At 58.3% G+C, this 18,100-nt stretch overlaps 3 protein-coding genes and 1 non-coding gene across 8 annotated transcripts; 1 reads left to right on the top strand and 3 right to left on the bottom strand.

Annotated features, from left to right (window-relative positions):
- Positions 1 to 454: 454 nt before the first annotated feature.
- Positions 455 to 5,281, bottom strand: RIN1 (Ras and Rab interactor 1). Of its 3 annotated transcripts, none has more exons than XM_037741574.1 (10): positions 5,129 to 5,281; positions 4,375 to 4,555; positions 4,160 to 4,274; positions 4,009 to 4,081; positions 3,797 to 3,888; positions 2,904 to 3,641; positions 2,302 to 2,607; positions 1,911 to 2,042; positions 1,642 to 1,793; positions 455 to 1,140 (listed from the first exon to the last, which is right to left on the bottom strand). In XM_037741574.1, exons 3-10 carry the CDS (start codon positions 4,224 to 4,226, stop codon positions 664 to 666), a joined length of 2,037 nt encoding a protein of 678 aa, XP_037597502.1. In that variant the 5' UTR covers positions 4,227 to 4,274; positions 4,375 to 4,555; positions 5,129 to 5,281; the 3' UTR covers positions 455 to 663. The 3 variants fall into 3 exon arrangements, with proteins under 3 accessions (XP_037597502.1, XP_017392566.1, XP_037597501.1); XM_017537077.2 differs by lacking the exon at positions 5,129 to 5,281 and adding an exon at positions 4,690 to 5,122; XM_037741573.1 differs by lacking the exon at positions 5,129 to 5,281 and adding an exon at positions 4,690 to 5,122 and having other exon boundaries at positions 2,302 to 2,421.
- Positions 5,282 to 5,706: 425 nt separating this feature from the next.
- Positions 5,707 to 14,404, bottom strand: BRMS1 (BRMS1 transcriptional repressor and anoikis regulator). 3 transcript variants are annotated; one of them, XM_017537075.2, is made up of 10 exons: positions 14,168 to 14,374; positions 11,054 to 11,199; positions 9,795 to 9,885; positions 9,469 to 9,596; positions 9,230 to 9,309; positions 9,043 to 9,139; positions 8,414 to 8,506; positions 7,057 to 7,121; positions 6,579 to 6,618; positions 5,707 to 6,251 (listed from the first exon to the last, which is right to left on the bottom strand). In XM_017537075.2, exons 2-10 carry the CDS (start codon positions 11,190 to 11,192, stop codon positions 6,244 to 6,246), a joined length of 741 nt encoding a protein of 246 aa, XP_017392564.1. In that variant the 5' UTR covers positions 11,193 to 11,199; positions 14,168 to 14,374; the 3' UTR covers positions 5,707 to 6,243. The 3 variants fall into 3 exon arrangements, 2 of the variants coding, with proteins under 2 accessions (XP_017392564.1, XP_017392565.1); XR_001827674.2 differs by having other exon boundaries at positions 6,579 to 7,121; positions 14,168 to 14,404; XM_017537076.2 differs by lacking the exon at positions 8,414 to 8,506 and having other exon boundaries at positions 14,168 to 14,379.
- A 163-nt stretch (positions 14,405 to 14,567) lies between these two features.
- On the bottom strand, positions 14,568 to 16,896 carry B4GAT1 (beta-1,4-glucuronyltransferase 1). Its single transcript, XM_017537073.1, has 2 exons — positions 15,676 to 16,896; positions 14,568 to 15,429 (listed from the first exon to the last, which is right to left on the bottom strand). The coding sequence occupies exons 1-2, from the start codon at positions 16,729 to 16,731 to the stop codon at positions 15,238 to 15,240; spliced, it is 1,248 nt and encodes a 415-aa protein (XP_017392562.1). The 5' UTR covers positions 16,732 to 16,896; the 3' UTR covers positions 14,568 to 15,237.
- A 391-nt stretch (positions 16,897 to 17,287) lies between these two features.
- Positions 17,288 to 17,369, top strand: TRNAS-GCU. Its single transcript has one exon. It is a non-coding gene; the product is annotated as a tRNA-Ser (tRNA).
- Positions 17,370 to 18,100: the final 731 nt, after the last annotated feature.

The raw sequence follows: 18,100 nt of genomic DNA, 5'->3' as shown, positions 1-18,100 counted from the left end.
CAGCCCAACTCCCCCCCACCGTTTCTGCAGTGAGGTCCGCTTGTAGCAAAATCACACATTTTGATTCCTGGAACACTTCTGGGAGCCGGGGAGGGCAGCAATAGTGTCCCCGATTTACAGATGAGACTGAGGCTCGCAGTGCAGGTCCTTTCGGTTTCAAGGGCAGGGATGGGCCTCAAGCCTTTGCTGCTGTTCTGAGGCCTCTAAATCCTCCTGACCCCCAGGAGGAGTTGGAACCTTTCAGGGCCCAGAAGTCCCAGCCTGGCAGGGGCTGCTTGGGTAGAGCCCAGCCTGAGCTGCACACATGGGGGTGGGGGTGAAAGCAGCCGAGACCACCACCCTCCCCACATTGGAGGTTGGCCATCGGTTGGTTGGATTTGTCCCCACTTGACACACTCCCCGTTGTAGGCTGGCTCGCCCTCAGCTGGGAGAAGAACAAGAGGCAAGGGGCCTCGGGCACACAGTCTGGGAGTCCTCCAAGCCCCCTCAGCTTTATTCTATTTCCTCAGTTGTGGCAGCTCCCCCAGATTCCCCAGAGACAAGTATCAGACAAAGGTGATGGCAAACACAGGACGGAGCCTGGGGTGGGGCTACTGGCGCTGAAAGGACTTCTCAGCAGGCTGTGGGTCTCCCGCCCCAGTGACCCCTTCTGGCCACTTCAAGCTACTCCTCTGCTTCCCGGCTTCCCTCTGCCTCTGGCTCCCCCGGCCGAGCAGGCCCTCCCCTGTCCCAACCCTGGCCCCCTTCAGCAGTTGTCTCAGACTCTTCACGAGTGTCCCTGGGGCTGGCTTTGACCCCAGTATCCCCATCTCCCCGGCACCCTTGGTCCTCCCCTCTGCTCCCTGCCTCTGACTGCCCACTGCCCTCCTCCTCTGTTGCAGGCCCCTGGGTCTCAGGCCACTCTGCTCGGCGGTAGATGAGGTAGCCTGTGGTGGGCAACCTGTGGGCCAGGGCTCCAGGGGGCAGGCGGTGGTAGCCCTGCTCCTTGTACAGGAAGAGGCCGAAATTGTTGGGCTGGGTCACTCGGAATTTGGTGGCACAGAGCTGGTTCAGGGTGGCGATCGAGGCCTCTGGGGGCACGGCCAGGGTCTTGGAGGTGCAGCCACTGCTGGGGTCCTGATAGGCTACTCGGAGAAGGTGCTATGCAGGAAGAGAAGTGAAAGCAAGTACTCAGTCCTGGCTGGCATGCATCTGGGCCCAAAGCTGAGGGGCCAGTGTGGGCTGTGCGGGGACAGGTGGGGAGGTAGAAATCCATTGGGAGAACCAAGTGGCAAAAGCTCTGTGAGCTCCAGGGGTGGGCTTGTGGGCCACAGCTGTAGGTGCAAGGACAGCCCAGCAGGGAGCCCATGAGCCTGAGACGAAGCTTTGATAGCACACAGTCTGTGCCCCAAGCGCTCTCCTGCATTCACTCATTTAATCTTCACATCAACCCCAGGAGGTAGGTCCTATTACCCCATTTTACTGATGAGAAAACTGAGGCACAAAGTAGTTAAGTAACTTGCCCAAGTTCCCACAACCCAGTGGCAGAGCTAGGATTCAAACCCAGGATCTGGCTACAGAGTCTGGACTCTTCACCCGGGACAGGAAGGTGAAGGGCGGGGATGGTGTCTGGCTCTGAGGACACGGTGGAGGGCCTGTTACCTGGAAGCAGTGGATAGCAGGCAGGCGGCGTTGCTCCCAGAGGCTGAGGGAGCGCCGCAGCTCCTGCACGGGGCTCAGTGGGAGGGTGTGGGCCTGGCCCAGGCCACTTAGCAGGGCCAGGCTGGCAGAGAGGCTGGTCAGGTAGTAGCCACCTGGGACACAGTGTGGAAGAACACAGCTCAGGCTGGGTGTGGGGCACCCCATCCCCTCTCCCCTTCCCTGCTTATTCAGGGCCCACCCGGACAGGGAAGTTGGCGGGGGTCCCTCACCCTCTCCGGTGAGCAGAGTGGGCTCCAGCAGCTCCGACATGTACTCGGCCTCCAGCAGCAGCTCAGGAAGGTCGCAGTGGGCCAGGACGAGGCTCAGCAGAGGCAGGAACTCGTCAGCACCTGCGCCCTCCCCTGTGGGAACACAGTGAGAGGAAGGAGCTTCAGGTGCAATCCTTGCTTTAGGCAGCAAACCCTCCCCTCGGCCTAGCAACCGTAAAGGGGCTGCGGAGAGGACAAGCTGCTCTCTGGGCCTCAGTTTCACCATTTGTGAGACAGGATGGTGGGCTCATTCTCCCCCACAGTGCCGTTCCAGGGTCCTGGGGACCTGCCGCTGGGGGGCCTGCCTCTGACTCAGAGGGGCAGGGCAGGGTGAGGTGTGGCAGGGACATACCATCCTGGGTCCTCAGGGCTGTGTAGAGCAGCTTGCAGGCCTGCAGAAGCCGCTTGACCTGGGCACTGGGTGAGTATGTGCGGAGCAGCTGCAGCAGCTTCTGGCGCACCTGCTCCATCTCTACTGGGGAGGGCAGGCTCAGGTGTGACCCAAAGGCTCCGGGCCCCTGTGCCCGGGCCAGGCGGAGGCCCTCAGCTAGTCGGCCCAGGGAGCCATCTGCAGCAAGCCGGCGCCGCAGGCGGGCTGCCAGGATGGGCCGGAGAGGCTTGAGCACAGAGCGATGCAGCGACTTCTCCAGCACATGCTCTGCCGGAGGAGGGGCAGGGAGGGGTCAGGGGAAACAGGGCAGGACTGGAGGTGGGGGCAGAGGTCATGAGAGAAGGGAGCAGGGGTAGAATTGGGGAGGAGGGGCAAGGAAAGCAGGAGGAGGTAGACTGGGTGAGATGGGAGAGTTGGGGGAGAGAGGGGATGGAAGTCTCCCGAACAGTAGTAAGAAAAGGTGGGTTTGTAAAGCAGCAGAACAGAATCAGACAGGCTGGCACTGGAGGGGAGCAGAGGGTCGGATGGGGCAGTGCTGGAGCTATGGAGAGATGGAGCCTCACCCAGCCTCTTAGGCGGCAGCAGCTTCTCAGGGCCCAGCTCCGCGCTCAGCATGGCCCGGGCCCGGCTCAGCGCCTGGCGGATGCCCTGCAACTCCTGGGGCTCGGGCCTGGCCCGCACCTGGGTCAGTAGGTCCTGCACCAGCTGGCCCGCGGCTGTGTGTCGGTCCTGCATCAGTGCCGCTGCAGCCCGGCCCACCTGCCGCTCTGGCCCAAGTAGGGAGCAGAAGGCGGCGCTCATGGACCGAAGCAGAGGCCGCCGGCGGCCCAGGTGGGGTGAGGTCGCTGGGCTCCCTTGGGACCCTGGCGCCCCCTCCTCCTCAGAGCTGCTGGGGGAGCCGCAGTCCACCTCCTGGAGGGAGGGCAGGGGCGGAAGGCTAGGGCCGCCACCTGCTGGCACGCGATACCCCACTGAGCTCTCCCTCCGCAGCAGCTGGCAAGGGGGCAGCCGCTCTGCCTGGCTGGGGGCTGCCCCTGGCAGCATGGGGACAGGGGGAGGCGGCACGGCAGGTGGAGACAAGGGACTGGAGGTCTCTGTGGACACACGCACTTTGAAGCTTCTCTTGAATTTCTCCCGCTTGGTGGGCCCCAGGTCCCCTGGGAACAGGGGGTTGAAGAAGCACAAGGCAGCTCCGGTGCCCTGGTCCAGCTCTTGAGGGGACCGGGCCTTCAGCTGGGGCAACACTGGGCCTCCAGCTGGGCCCCGCTGAGCCTTGATGTTGAGGGAGGAGCTCCAGAACTCTAGGGAACAAGAAACTAACTGGTGCCTCTGGGATTGGTTAGGGGAGGGCTCCTAAGCAAGGAAAGGCACATGCTTCGGGCTGTGTGCTGCGAGCCTTCCCTTCCCCTCAGACTCAGCTTGTCCATCTGTGCAATGGGTGGCAGGGAGCCCTTACCAATGCCCAGATGGGAGATGGCCTCCAGCTCTTTGTGGGTGGCTGCCTGCTGGATGGCTGTGGGGAGCTGGAGCGGGAGGAGAAGGATGTCCCTGAGGCCAGAGAGGGGAGCAGAAAGGAGTGAGGGATGTTTGGGCCGAAGGGGGTGGGGAGGATGGGCTGTCCTAAGGAGCAGGGCCCGTGGACACCAGGCACCCTGTGGGCAGACTCACCGGGTGTGGCAGTAGGCACAGATGAGCTGGACTAGGTCTGGGAACATGAGCTCTGAGCCCTCCAAGGAGATGCCTGAGAGAGGAGGGAAGTGAGGTGCTTCTCTGGGGAACCTCCCTGCTTCCAGCCCTTCCCGCCAGGCCAGGCCCTCACCGCCAGGGCTCTCCAGGATGTAGTGGCTGGAGACGAAGGAGGGGCCACTGGCTTCGGGCAGCCGCATGCACAGGGCCTGGCACTGGCGGGTGTTCGATTTCCGCACAAGGAATGTCTGCAAGTGGATGGGGCTCAGGCAGCTCAGGACCTTGGCATCCGGCCCCTCTCCCTCCCACCCCTGACTGGCCAGTCCCTGGATGTCGGGCAAGACTCACCCCCGGGGGCTCTGTCCTTAGCACGTGCAGAGCAGCCGCCGCATTGGCTTGTAACTGTAGCCACACGGGCCGGGTGAGCAGCAGGCGCTCCCGCAGGCTCACAATGCGCCCCGGCCGCTGCGGCCCGCCTGCCTGCCTGCCGCTGGCATCGGGTACGTCGTACAGTGGATCCTGGGCTGGCCTGGGGGCAGGCACCCAGATCTGAGCAGGGGCCAGGGGCTGGGACCTTTACTCACCTCTTCCCTGCTCCCGGGATAGGCTCTCCTCTCACAGCCCCTCCCTGCCCCACCTGGCTGCCATGCCAACTTCACTAACTTTTCTCTCTCCGGGTGTCCAGGAGTGAAGCTGGACGGGCTAGGGGCTCCAGGAAGGCCCCAGTCTGGCTCTCCAGGGCTTTCCATGGCTGGGAGCTCCTTCAGCTTCAGGAAGAGAATCCAGCCCCAAGGCAAGGCGCGCACATCCCCAGTGAGTAACACTTCCTGAGGGCGGTCCGCCTGTCACACCCGCCAGTTAACTCTTGTGTGTCCACCCCGCCTGGCCAGTGCCTGCCTTTTCTGTTCTGGACCCTGCTCAGTGGTCAGGGATCCCCTCCGTGCTAGCTAGCCCCACTCTGAGGGCCCCAGCTGGGGGGTGCCACCTCAACACAGGGCCTCCTGCAGCCTCCCCTTAAAATTGCACAGGTGGGTGGGAAGTGGTTAAGCAGGCCAGACTGGGTCCCCACAGGCCCCAGCCACGCCCTTCGCCCTTAGGGCACCTCTGGGTCTGTGGTCAGTTGCTCATCTGCCCCAGCCTCAGGTCAGCCTTGTGGGAGAGCACCCTCTACTGTCCATAGATGACTCATTCCTGAGCCTGGGTTTTGGGATTTCAGGTTGCCATGGAAAAAAGATGCTGCATCTCCATGGAAACCAACCTCTTTGCTTAACTGAGGTTCTGGGGGTGGTTCTGACACTCAGAGCTAACCAGGGGGAGTCTGGCTGTGAGGTCGCCAGCACATGGTGCTGCTGTTGGCTGCCTCCCACGCACACAGGCTCTGCCAGCCTGCCTTGCCAATCTGCCAGGCAACTGGGACAGGTGCAGACATGACCCAGGCTCCAAGCACATGCACCCACCCTCCCCACCCGAGGCACTCTGCCAGCAGCTTCCGACTCTGCCCAGCACCCACCTCCCCACCTCCCCCTCCCCTGCCTGGCCCTATTCACAGTGCTCCAGCCACTGCGGGGTAGTGCGAGGAGTGGTAATCTGCCGGCACCCCAGAAGTCAGCCTGGTTCACGTGCTCCCCACAGAAGCTTTGATTCTCTTGCAAGGTAAATCACACACACACGGGGCACGCGGAGTTCCAGGAAAGGTTTTAATTCCAGTCCTTGAAATCTGGGAGGCAGACACCAAGAACTGCCCTGAGAAAACCTGGGGGCCTGGCTTCTTGCCTCCAGCTCCAGCCAGGGTGGACAGCCCTCCAGATACCACGTCTGACTCAGAGTTCCTGCCAGTGGGGCCTGGCTTCCTGGCCCAGAGGCCAGGGAGCCTGCCTGCATCCAAGGTCAGCAGGAGGATGTGGCTTCGACTTCAGCTGTCTTCTGTCAGGGGAGCCCCAAGAGGTGGATCTTCAGGAGCGGGAGGAGGCTCAGGGATGGAGAAAACAGCTTTGCCTGGCCAGGTCAGCTCCACGGCCACAGCTGTGCAGGCCTTAAGGAGGGCAGAGGACTCCAGTGCCAGCTGGGGCGGTTGCAGGGGAGGGCCCTGCAGCACCACAGGAGCCTGGCTGGGTGGACCCTGAGGGGCCTGTGGATCCACCTGTCTGCAGCAGGAAGAGGAGAATCCTGGGTGCTGTGCCAGCTGCTCTGAGGGTCCCCTGGCTGTGAACAGCAGAGTCACGGTCCTGTGCATATGCAGGAAAGAGAAAACTGTCACCAGTGAGGAAGCTGAAAGGAGGCAAGTAGCCACTTACTGAGGGGAGTGGCTTTGGGCTGGCCCAGGACAGGCCTCCTGAGCAGCTCCCCGGCCCTCACTGAGCCCTCCTGAGTGGGAGCTCCATCAACCCCATCCTGGTTCCTGCTCCTCAAACTCCTGCAAACCCCTCAAATCTAGATCATCTTAACTGTCTTGGGCCACTGATTGTGACAGCCACAGCCCCTCTGTGCTCCCTCCTGGAGGCTGAGCTGAGGGAAAGTGATGGTGAGGGGGAAGGGACAGCCATGGTTCTTACCATCCGATTTTCTCTTCTGAGGGGACACAGCTGCCCTAGCCTGGGTGGGTGAGAAGAAAAGACCCCCTGAGAACCCACCTCCAGGCTGGCAATCCCTGTCCCCACCCCCCACCTCTGTGGCATGCCGGCTGCTGCCTCAGTGCTGCGCCCCCAGGGCTGGGAGCATAGGCCCTCCCAGGCAGAGCTCCCACACACTTGACCGCTGGCCAGCTCAGTTGCTCTCCTGCCTTCCCACCACCCTCCCACTCCAACAAAACCTGCCCTGGAACAGGAAGGGGCTGACACAGACTACAAGTCCCTTATCCCAGGGCCTCCTCGAGCAAGAGGACTTGTGAGCCGACTGCGATCCAGGGACCCTGGGCTAAAGGTGGGGGAGCCTTGGTAAGCAGAGAACTCCTAGGCCTGCAGATGGCAGAGCTGCTGCCAGGGTTGGGGGGCCCTGAGGTGTGTCAGGGGACATGGGCGGCAGCAGCCCCACCTTTTTGATAGCTGTCCAGTCCTCCAGGATGTCGATCTCCTGTAGCATGTACACGATGTACGGGCCTGTGGTGGGGGTCAAGGAAGCCCAGTGGAGGCGGCAGGTGATGAGGGCAGGGGCAGGGTCACCCACCAGACATTCGGGAGTGGGGGTGCAGCAGACAGCATGAACTGGGAGTGGAGGACCTGGGTCCGAGCTCAGGTTCCACCTTCTACCTCTTAGACCCTGGTTCTGGGGGTCCTCCTGGAACCAAATCCATGGAGGACACCAAGTGTTGCCTGACGTGTCACCTCGTCTTGAGGTCAGCTGGCCGAGGCCCATCCCATCTCACCCTGTAGCACTGGCCCTCACCTGGCCCCATCCCCCATCCAAAGACAGATTCAGGGCTTGTCCCTCCAGAGACAACTTCTCCCTTCCCCCAGTGCTCCCTACATGCTGTCTCCATGCCTTCACCTCCCATTCGCTCAAGCCACGGCCTTCCAAGATTCCTCCCTCCCTGCCTGGGCCTGCTCTCCAGCACCAAGTGGCCGTAATGACTAAGACTAGCTGTTGCAGGAATGCCCTCAGGGGTGCAAGAGGACTCAACTCTGCCAGGACAGATGAAGGCACAGCAGGCCCTGGACTAAGCATAAGCTAACCCTGCCTAGGGAGGGGCAGAGGCAGCTGGTGCCCTCTGGAATGTGGGCACCCCAGAGTAAGGCACAGGCACTGGGGGAAGACCAGGAGAGGCCTCACAGAGGAGGTAATGTTTGAGATGAGCCCTGGTCAGGGGCAGGCAGGACTTTCAAGAGGGGGGTAGGAAATACGCAAAGGTGCCCACAGAAAGCTGGGGACCCACTTGGACAACCCTGGGAGACGGAAAGCTCTCAAAGACCAAACCTCACGCAGGCTCAAGTATAGTGGCACCATCACGGCTCGCTGCAGCCTTAACCTCCCAGGCTCATGCAATTCTCTTGCCCTCAGCCTTCAGAGTAGCAGGACTATAGGTGTGCACCACCATGCCTAGATTATTTTTGTTTTTTTTCTAGAGATGGGTTTCACCATGTTGCCCAAGCTGGTCTTGAAATGAACTCCTGGGCTCAAGCAATCTACCTGCCTTGGCCTCCCAAAGCGCTGGGACAAGAGGTATGCACCACTGAGCTCAGGCGATTTCTGTTTTCCTAGGGTCCACACAGCCCAGGGAGACCCAGGACCCCGTAAGAAACTGCTGACAACTGGATTTGCCTGGACATGGTCACATGACACCAAGCAACCAGGAGTGCGTCTATGTGACTGTCTTCCATGTCCTCTACACCCCCACACCCCAGGTCTGGAGCTGATCCTGCCCACTTTTAGGCCACCTTGGGTGAAAGGATACCAGAAACAAGAGGTGCCTTCTTCCTTTTGCTGGGCGGCAGGGAGTCCCAAGACCTGGAGCTGCCTCTGGCGTGCAATTTGTCGTCCCACCACTCTGCCCCCAGACCCAGAGTCAAAATTGGAGTGCTGGCCCACAGGACGCTCCCTCTTCTGAAGCCTCTGCCCCCACCATGAGCCAGCCTGGCCTCACCTCCCCTGCCCCATCACCACCCTGGGCTTGCGGTAGGAAGCCCCTTAGGGCTGTTCAGGTCCCAACTACACAACCCTGGGAAGAGGCTGCTGTACTTCTTGAGCCTCATCTGTTTAGTGGACAGTGGGATAGTGACAATTTCTGCCACCCTAGGACTCCACATGAACACTGGTACTGTGAACATGGAGGGGACTACAGCTACTGTATGGGACTGCATGTCACACTGATACCTGTTTTGGAAAGAGAGCAGGGGCAGAAGAGGGCAGGGGGACCCACTCTGCCTGAGCCCCCATTGTGTGCCAGGCCCTTTCCAGGCCTGGTCTCCTTCAGTCCTCACACTGACCCCAAGAGGCAGGTCGTCTGACTGTCCCCTTGTGCAGTTAGGAAAGCTGAAGTCCAGAGCGGGGTGGGCATTGACAGAGCCGGTCTCTGGCGCTCACCGGAGCTGAGGTCCAGGCTCTGGCGGTCCTCCTCCAGCCTCTGGATCCGCTCCTGCAGCTCCCCCTGCAGCGTGTCATAGAGCAGCAGCTTCTCACTCTAGAAGAGGGGCAATAGCTCAGCAGGAGGAACAGGGGGAGGCCACTGCAGGCCTTGCGCCCGCCTCACCCCGTATGCCGTCAGGCCCACCTCCAGGTGCTGTTTGGCTCCCTGCAGCTCACACTCGTACTTATTCCTGATCACATCCAGACAGAAGCCCTTGTAGATCCCTGCAGAGGGTGGGAGGAGGGGCCCTGCTTGGCTGGGGAGCCCAGTGCCCACAAAGGAGGGCTGAGAGCAAAGGGTAAGGCTGGGCAGGAACGAGAAAGGAGGGTGACAGGGTGCCATGGATTCTGGGAGGGGAATAGGGCACAGAACCACCCACAGACCTGCCACCTGAATGCGAATCTTGAGGCTCCGCTGCAGCCCCCCAAGTGGCTCTGTGTATTCAGGGGCTCTCTCAGCCCCCACTTCCTCCAGCCGCAACCGCAGCTGACTCAGTCGTTCCCTGAACAGCCTGGGTGGGGAGAAGGCAGCAGTGCACCCATTTGCTCACCCATTACTCTTGGGCAAACACATACCCAGCACTATTGCACAGCAAGCCCCATGTCAGGCATGCACTCCCTGGGCACCAGCCATGCCTGCCCAGTTCCAGGTCCACCACCTCCTCATCCCAGATCCTCGCAGACCCAGCCCAAGGTATCTCCACACTCACTTCTCCTTTAGCTCCGAGAACTGCTTCTCTAGGTCCAGCATCTCACTGACACACTCACTGCGGCGCCGCTCATAGTCCTCATCATCCATCTCTGGACAAGAGGCCAGTAAGGGCTAGCTCTGGAGAGGAGTGGCGGATACCCACGTGTGTGTGCATGTGCGTGCATGTGTGTAGGTGTTGTGTGTGCATATGCATGTGTGTGTAGGGGCTGTGTGTGCGTATGCATAGGTGGTGTGTGTGTGTGCGTGTGTGCGCGTGTGTGTGCGTGCGCGCGTGCGCGCGCGCGTGCGCGCGCGCGTGCGTGTCCAGGCTCTGGCGGTCCTCCTCCAGCCTCCAGCTCTGCTCTTGCAGCTCCCCCCGAAGTGTGTTATAGAGCAAGCTGGTGTGATCTTGCGTGTTTGTGTGTAGGGGCTGTGTGTGCATGTGTGCTTGTGTGTAGGGGCTGTGTGTGCATGTGTGCTTGTGTGTAGAGGCTGTGTGTATATGTGTGCATGCTTGTGTGTAGACGCTGTGTGTGTGCATGTATACTTGTGTGTAGAGGTTGTGTGCATGTGTGCTTGTGTGTATAGGCTGTGTGTGTGTGCATGCGTGCTTGTAAGGGCTGTGTGTGCATGTGCGTGTGTGCTTGTGTGTAGGGGCTGTGTATGTGTGTGTGCTCCTGTGTGGGGGTGGTGTGTGCATGTGCATGTGTGCTGTGTGTAGGGGCTGTGTGTGCGCGTGCGCTTGTGTGTAGGGGCTGTGTGTGCACGTGCATGTGTGCTTGTGTGTAGGGGCTGTGTGTGCGTGTATGCTTGTGTGTAGGGGCTGTGTGTGCATGTGTGCTTATGTGTAAGGGCTGTGTGTGCGTGTGTGCTTATGTGTAGAGGCTGTGTGCATGTGTGCTTGTGTGTAGGGGCTGTGTGTGTTGTGTGTAGGGGCTGTGTGTGTGTGCATGTGTGCTTGTGTGTAGGGGTTGTGTGTGCATGTGTGCTTGTGTGTAGAGGCTGTGTGTGCATGTGTGCTTGCATGTAGGGGCTGTGTGTGCATGTATGCTTATGTGTAGGGGTCGTGTGTGCTTGTGTGTAGGGGCTGTGTGTGCATGTGTGCTTGTGTGTAGAGGCTGTGTGTCCATGTGTGCTTGCATGTAGGGGCTGTGTGCATGCGTGCTTATGTGTAGGGGCTGTGTGTGCATGTGCATGCGTGTTTGTGTGTAGGGGTTGTGTGTGCACACACATACATGCTTGTGTGTAGGGGCTGTGTGTGTGTGTGCAGGGGCTCACCGGAGCTCTCCTCTTCTGACTCTGTCTGGCTGCCACTCCGATCCTCCTCACTCTCTTCCTCCTCCCCATTCATCTCAGCAGCAGAATCGCCCTCTGCTTCCATCTCTTCTGTGTCTTTGCTTGGAGGCTGGACAGGCATCTGGACTCTGGGAGAAGTAATGAAGCCATCACTCACGGCTGCCCTCAGTTCAGAGGGGGAAAGAGGCAGTGGGGAGCTGAACCCAACCGGACCCCAGACGGGGACAGCCAGGAAGTGACTGGCCTGGCCACACCTTGAGCACATACTGGGTGACAAGGGTGCAAATGGCCATCTGCACCTCTCACAGAAGCCTGGGAGCTGTGGAAATGCTCCTGCTCTTGGAAATGCTCCTAGCGGGCACTCTCCATTGCCTATGGAACTGGACCTAAATTTTTCTTTTTTCTTTTTGAGACAGTCTCGCTCTGTCGCCCAGGCCGGAGTGAGTGGCGCGATCTCAGCTCACTGCAACCTCCACCTCCCAGATTCAAGTGATTCTCCTGCCTCAGCCTCCCGAGTAGCTGAGATTACAGGTGCCTGCCACTATGCCCAGTTAATTTTTTGCATTTTTAGTAGAGACGGGATCTCACCATGTTGGCCAGGCTGGTTTCCAACTCCTGATCTTGTGATTCGCTCACCTCAGGCTTCCAAAGTGCTGGGATTACAGGCATGAGCCACCACACCCAGCCAATTTTCATTCTTTTTTTTTGAGACCGAGTCTCACTCTGTCACCAGGCTACAGTGCAGTGGCACGATCCTGGCTCACTGCAACCTCCACCTCCTGGGTTCAAGCGATTCTCTCCTGAGAGGCTGGGACTACAGGTGCGTGCCACCATACCTGAACTGGATCTACATTACTGACTGGGGCTTTCAAGGTCTTTCACAGAGTAGACTTGCCCTCCCGGTCCAGCTCCTTCAGCCCACCATCTAAAGGCCAGTGCTTGCCCTTCTATTTTCTGCCCTCTGCCTCAGCTGTTTCTTCTGCCTATAATGCCCTCAGCTTCTCTTCTGGATAACGTTACAATCCCCTTGTCTTTCACTGTGCTCTGGGTCAAATCCCATTTCCTTCTGCCTCCTCTATGACCTCAGGTCATCAGTGCTCCCCCCTCTCTCTTGTGTCTTCAGCTTCTCCCTCTTAGCAACATCCTTCCCATGAAACTTTCAATGTGCTTGAGTATTTTCTACCATTAACAAAACACAGAAACACAAAACCTTAGCCTTCCACCTGACTGCTCCCTGTCTGCCAATTCAGTTATACTTTTCAAGGTTTCATGCACACTGGCTGTTCCTAGTTTCACCTCCCACTTGTTCGATGTGTTTCTGTACCCACTGATCTCAGCTGAAACTGATCCTGTACCATTAACCAATGATTTCCTACCCATCCCAATGGGTAATGCCAATATTTTTCAGTGCTTATTTCAATTGTCTGCTCAGCAATACTGAACACAGGTAAGCATTCTTTTACTGACTCATCTAACATGTATTGAACATCTAAGATATGCTAGGTACTGTCAGGCACTACGGTATGCAGGGGGCCCAAGTGTGATTGTCTTTGACCTCAAGGAGTTTACAAGTTCTTGGGAGAGAGGGGCAAAGCAGCAAACTATAACTCTGGTACGAGGAGAGTTAAGACCAGGGCATAAGGGAGGGGTATATAACCAGGACCTGAAGGCTGATGCAGCAGGGAGGGCTTCTAGATGAAGATGGACCAGCTGGGTGAGCTGTGCTGATTGAGCGAGGGAACATTGTAGGTCAAGTCAGTAGCAAAGACCCACAATAAGAGAAGGAAAGCAGCTGGGGGTACATGGGTCTAAGTCTCAGTGAGAAATCTGAGCTGCAGAGATTTGGTCATCACCCTACAGCAAGTTCTTCATGCCACAGGAGAAGGTGCGACTAGCAAGGCAGAATGTGTGTGGTCAGAAGACATCCATAATGGAACTCCCAGGGTCACCAAAGAGGCAGATGAGGAGACTCCTACAAAGGGGGAGGCAAACCCGAAGTCGTGGAGAAAGAGAATTTCAGAAGGAAGCCAAGTACTTCCCAGTAGTAATTGTACTAATGGTGCCAAGTACTGCCAAGAGATCACCCAAGAGGAAGAATAAACAGTTTTCTCAGCAGATAATCTCTCAGCCCCCTGCAGGGTTCTATTTCACTGTGATATTCTTCCAACTTCTCTGGACACTGCTTTGTAGTCCTTTAGAACACTGCAAACAGTACTCCCTCCAGGAAGCTTTGTTTGTATCTCCTGTTTGCCCATTCTCACGTCTGTCCCCCCAATCAGTCTATGAGCCTCATTAGGGCAGGGGCTGCACACACATCTTATTTACCTAGCATAGTACTAGCTCACTTGATGACTGGAAGATTTGCAAATACAAAGTTAACAACAACAACAACAAAATTGTGAGGCAGAGATTAGCTTTTACTTTTTGGTAGTCCCAGGTCCCTGTAATGGTAGCAAACTGTCCTGTCAAGCTATGCATCGTAAGCCTGGCCTAGGTGAGCGTTCAGTCACATTCCTCAACAATTTCACTAATGACCTCAACATGAACTGAAAAGCTCAGTTCTCCAAACCAGTTCCCAACATTTGCAATGCCTCTTCACTGTTAGTATATTCACTTTGTAAGACGCAGCTTAAGTCCTATCTCTTCCAGAAGCCTTTCTCTCCTCCAGCTGGTTCTGATTATAAGTGAGTTAAGTCACAACTTTCCCTCCTTGCCCCGGGTGCAAAAAACAGGTAACTATTCCTGCTCTGAGTGTTGAAGAGCTCGCAGGTGGTAAGGGATGGAAAAGCACATTGTAAAGCGCTGTATACAGGCAATTTATCTTTTCAGAATGGCAGCTTCTCCGGGGCAGGCCTCCAGGGAAGGCAGACCCTCCCCACTCTCGCACAGGTCAACCCAGCTTTTCCGCGGCGCCCAGGGAGCCTCCTGCTCCCTTCTAGATGAGCCGGAAAAGGCCGGAACATTGCTGGCTGGCCCGCGGCCCAGCGCGCGTCAGGTCGGTTAAATCGCTGCTTCGGCCTCGGAGTAGGAGATTGTGCCGGCCCCACTGGACTAACCCGAGAGGCTGAACCAAAAGCCATGCATGGCGATACGCACCGCGGGGGCTGGAGCCTTTGGCCTCACGACCGAGATTCCCTGAGAGGTGCCCGTGGTTGCCGGTACCGGCCACTGCCGCCGGCCTCCCGTAAGACCTGCGCGGCTCCCTCTTCTCCCGGAGGCAGAGCCTGTCGGTGCTTCCGTGTGCTTCATCAGGAGGCGACCGTCGGGGGTGTTCACAATTGGACAGTTGGGTCCCGAGGCATGCTGGGATACCGCGGGCCGGTCTCCATAGCAACTGGCCGACATTCACGCAGGCCTTTGGCCTGCAGGGAAGGCCCTGAGGTTTCAGTGCCTTGCAGGCGGCGTCCTTCGTTCGTGGCCACCTCCCCACCGTGTGCAAGGGGAGAACCCGGCCCCGACCCCTCCACCCCCAGCTCAGGAGAGTAACGGAGCCAGCTGTGGGTGTGAACACGCATTTATTTACACATTGTCATCGGTAGGCACATACTCAGCCCAGCCTGTTGAAGGGACAGATCTGAGGCTGTCACCCATGGAGCCTGTAGACCCTTCCCTCCTTCAGAACTCCTGAGGCCGAAGGCCTGAGAGATCCAGGAATTTTAGGCTTCTGCCCAAGAGCTAAGAACTAAATTTTATGCCTTCATCTGATTTCTTTCCAAAAAGTCCATTTCATTAAGTACTCAGACTTCTTAGCTCCATCCCATTCATACTTCTTGCTCTCCTGCCCACCCAAGATTGTTAATAACAATAACAATAACAACAATAATACTGCGATAATATTAATACTTCACATTTGTACGAAGCTTACAGAATGTTTTCACATATAGCGTCTCATCTGAGCCTCCCAACAGTTCTGTGAGGTAGGTATTCTCACCTCCCTTTTTACAGACAGGGTAACTGAGGCCCAGAGAGGTAACAGGATTTACTCAAGGCCACACAGCTAGTTAGTGGTAAAGCTAGGACTCGATCCCAGCACCCCATATTCAAGTCCAGTGTTTCAACACCACAGCTACCTCTGTAAAGTGGAGTCACATTTCTTACCCCAGTCAGGCCTAAAGGTGGCCTGAGGAGCCAAGAGGCTGACTTCTCAGACTAGGGGAGGGAAGGGCTCAGCAGCGTCGGGGAGAGTTGGGGTACTTGGTCTTCAACTCCTGTTTGAACTGGCGATAAAGGATCTTATTGTGCTGATTTTCAGCCTCCTTTTGGGGATGGAACTTCAACGCTTCTTTGAAGCCCTTATGAACCAAGAAACCTTCGTTCAGGACCTCAAAATCAAACCCCGCCATGTGCAGCTCACAGGCCTGTAGGGGGAAAGACAGGTCAGCAAAATTTGATGACATTTACAGGGCTGAGACTGACTTCCCTCAAGCCATAGTCCAGCGTCCTCACCCCTCTGGAAGCATCCTGGATCTTCCATACCATCCACCCAACTCCTAAATATGATCCCTCCTGCTTCATTGCCTCCTTTCCATCCAGGGCCACTTCTTGTAACTCCCTGATCCCACCACCCCTCCTGCCCCAACCCCTGCCCTCTCCCTTATGAGCACCTGGCTGATTCGGTTGAAGCCGTACTGCCGAAAGCGCTCGTCGAAGGTGGGCACCTTGCCTCCTGCCACGTAGAATGGCTCCCAAGGGTCCTGCCAAGGCACCACGTAGGAAGGCCGCAGCAAGCTCTCTTCTGGCAGGTTGACCCAACGGGAATAGTTGGTGGGTGCCTGGCAGGGGGTGCACAGCCCATAATAGAAGGGCCGAACCTCGCCCACCTGGTAGAGCTGCACCAGCTCGTTTTTGTTCATGGGCATGCGGCGGGCTCGTCGGATCTCGAAGGCAGGCACCACCAGCGCGGTGCCTCCCCACTGGTTGCTCTGATCCAGCATTTCCCGCAGGCCTCTCCACAGTCCCTCGCTGGGCACCATGTCCACATCGATCACCAGGGCATAGTTGGCCCCCTCACGAGCCAGATTCCTCAGCAGATTATTAGGGTAAGAGACATTGGTGCCTAGGGCATAATTAATCCCAGGCTGTGCCACCCTGGCTAGCTTGTCAAAGACCTCCTGGCAGGACCGCAGCAGGGCAAACTCCCCCGGCTCCCGGGGGTCGGGCACAGCTGCCTCGTAACGCGAGGGGCACACGAGGTGCATGGCAACCCTGGCGCGCATGTCGGGGCAGTGGCTGCTTAGCGCGTAGGCCAGCACCGTGGCCAGCTGCGCCTCCTCCTTGGTGGCCGCGAACACCGACACGGACAGCGGGCCCTCCCAGCGCTCCAGCAGACCCGACAGGTGCAGCAGGTTGTCCACGCTGGCGTGAGTGGCCAGGATCACATCGTTGGGGTCCATGGTCGTCTTCAGCAGACCCCTGTAGACGCGGTAATCGCCGCTGGCGTCCAGGACGCCTCCGGAGGCCAGCGCGGTGCGGAGCTGCGCCTTGACCTGGTCCACGGACCGTGGGGACGGGGGAAAGAACTCAAAATATTGGTCTTGCTCCTCCTGCCCATGTAGTCCGGACAGCAGCGACAGGTAGAGCAGCTGCAGCATCGCCACCAGCATGAGCGCGGCCAGCAGCAGCTGGTAGAAGGCGCACCGGATGGCGTAGGACATCTGCATGGCTCTCGGGGCTCGGGGCGCGCAGCAAAGACCACCGGCCACAGACTACGCCAACCGCCTCAAGCCCGGATTTACCGCAGCCTGCCGAGCGCAGCCGAGACGAGCCGAGGCCAGCCGAGCCCCGCGCGCCGCCCCGCCCGCCGCCTGCCGCCGCCCCTAGCCCCGGACGCGCCAGCTCGCCCCCTGCGAGGGAGGAGGAGCCACGGCCTCGCCGCCCGGCCGCGCGCTGTGCAGACGCCCCGCCCGCCCGGGCCCCTCTGGCTTCCCGGGACGCGCGCTCCTCCTTCCCCGCCGGCGCGCGCACCCCGGACCGAGCGCGCCCTGAACGCCCGGCGCGCTCGGCCGGACTCTGAGGAACCCGCAGCAGAGCTCGGCTGCAGCATGGTGAAGGGTGGCTCGGGCTCCCGGCTGAAAGGAAATCAAAACGCTCCTTTCTTCCCGCGGCTTCTCCTCTCCCCGGGTCCGAGGAGGTTAGCGTTGCCAGGTGGGTGATAGTGCCCGGAAGGTGCGGAGGAGATGAGAGATAAGGGAATGTGGAAAGAGCTGTTCCACGTAGGACGAGGTGGCCGAGTGGTTAAGGCGATGGACTGCTAATCCATTGTGCTTTGCACGCGTGGGTTCGAATCCCATCCTCGTCGGCCCTATTTTGTAGGGGGGGGAAAATTTTCACTTCTGCCTGTTTGGAGCAGCAAGCTGGAGAAAACTGAACTGGGGGTGCTAGTGGGGAAGGCATCTTAATTTTCACATTCTGCCTGTTTGGAGCAGCAAGCTGAAGAAAACTAAACAGGGTGAGAGTGGAATTCGATCCCAAGTCTCTCTGGTCTTTATCGACCACTCATCTCCTGCCTGCTCCTACTCCAGGTATCTGTAGCTCTGGGCAGAGGCCAAAGGCGTTTTCTTTCTCTTTATAAAGAGGGCCCAGGGGTTGGTGGCACAGACAAGACTAGAACCGGGATTCTGGCCAGTGCGAAGTTGGGGGCCAGCGTATGATCTGCAAGAATTAGGGAAGTCTCCATTGGAGGCATTGCCCTCCCTGTCCGAAGTAGTGGTACTTGGGGTTGGGGGAAGAGTGGTAGTGGTGTTTGATCATTGAAATTATTATTCCACTCAGCCTATGGATTTCTTCCACTCCCCAGCACTTCTCCCAGAGCAGAGACCTTGTGTCGACACGCTCCCCTCCCCCCAACACACACAAACTCTTAAGCAGAAGGCTTTGAACATTCCAATGTCAGGCCGCCATGTATTTAATTAATAAGTATTTGTGGATTAACTGATCTATGGACTCTTTAGAACAGGAGAGGCCGAGTGAAGGGCAAGCACTGCCACTGGTAAATCGATTACCACGTATTCCTCAACCTCTTAGGCTGAG

Source organism: Cebus imitator, unplaced genomic scaffold (assembly GCF_001604975.1).
Source record: "Cebus imitator isolate Cc_AM_T3 unplaced genomic scaffold, Cebus_imitator-1.0 Scaffold102, whole genome shotgun sequence".
In the NCBI taxonomy this organism is placed as follows: Eukaryota; Metazoa; Chordata; class Mammalia; order Primates; family Cebidae; genus Cebus; species Cebus imitator.
Note: the sequence above shows the minus strand (reverse complement) of the source record. Positions and strands in the feature narration are given on the sequence as shown.

Bases quoted from the DNA above. Each gene is read 5' to 3' on its own strand.
- RIN1 (XM_017537077.2), bottom strand. From the start codon at position 4,775: ATGGAAAGCCCTGGAGAGCCAGACTGGGGCCTTCCTGGAGCCCCTAGC. The intron at 4,275-4,374 runs GTGAGTCTTGCC...ATCCACTTGCAG, and splicing joins TAAGGACAGAGCCCCCGGGG to ACATTCCTTGTGCGGAAATC. The intron at 3,889-4,008 runs GTGAGTCTGCCC...CTCTGGCCTCAG, and splicing joins TGTGCCTACTGCCACACCCG to GGACATCCTTCTCCTCCCGC.
- BRMS1 (XM_017537075.2), bottom strand. From the start codon at position 11,192: ATGCCTGTCCAGCCTCCAAGCAAAGACACAGAAGAGATGGAAGCAGAG. The intron at 9,886-11,053 runs GTGAGCCCCTGC...CCTCTTGTCCAG, and splicing joins GTCAGAAGAGGAGAGCTCCG to AGATGGATGATGAGGACTAT. The intron at 6,619-7,056 runs GTGGGGCTGCTG...TCACCCACCCAG, and splicing joins ACTGGACAGCTATCAAAAAG to GCTAGGGCAGCTGTGTCCCC.
- B4GAT1 (XM_017537073.1), bottom strand. From the start codon at position 16,731: ATGCAGATGTCCTACGCCATCCGGTGCGCCTTCTACCAGCTGCTGCTG. The intron at 15,430-15,675 runs GTGCTCATAAGG...TTCCCCCTACAG, and splicing joins GCTTCAACCGAATCAGCCAG to GCCTGTGAGCTGCACATGGC.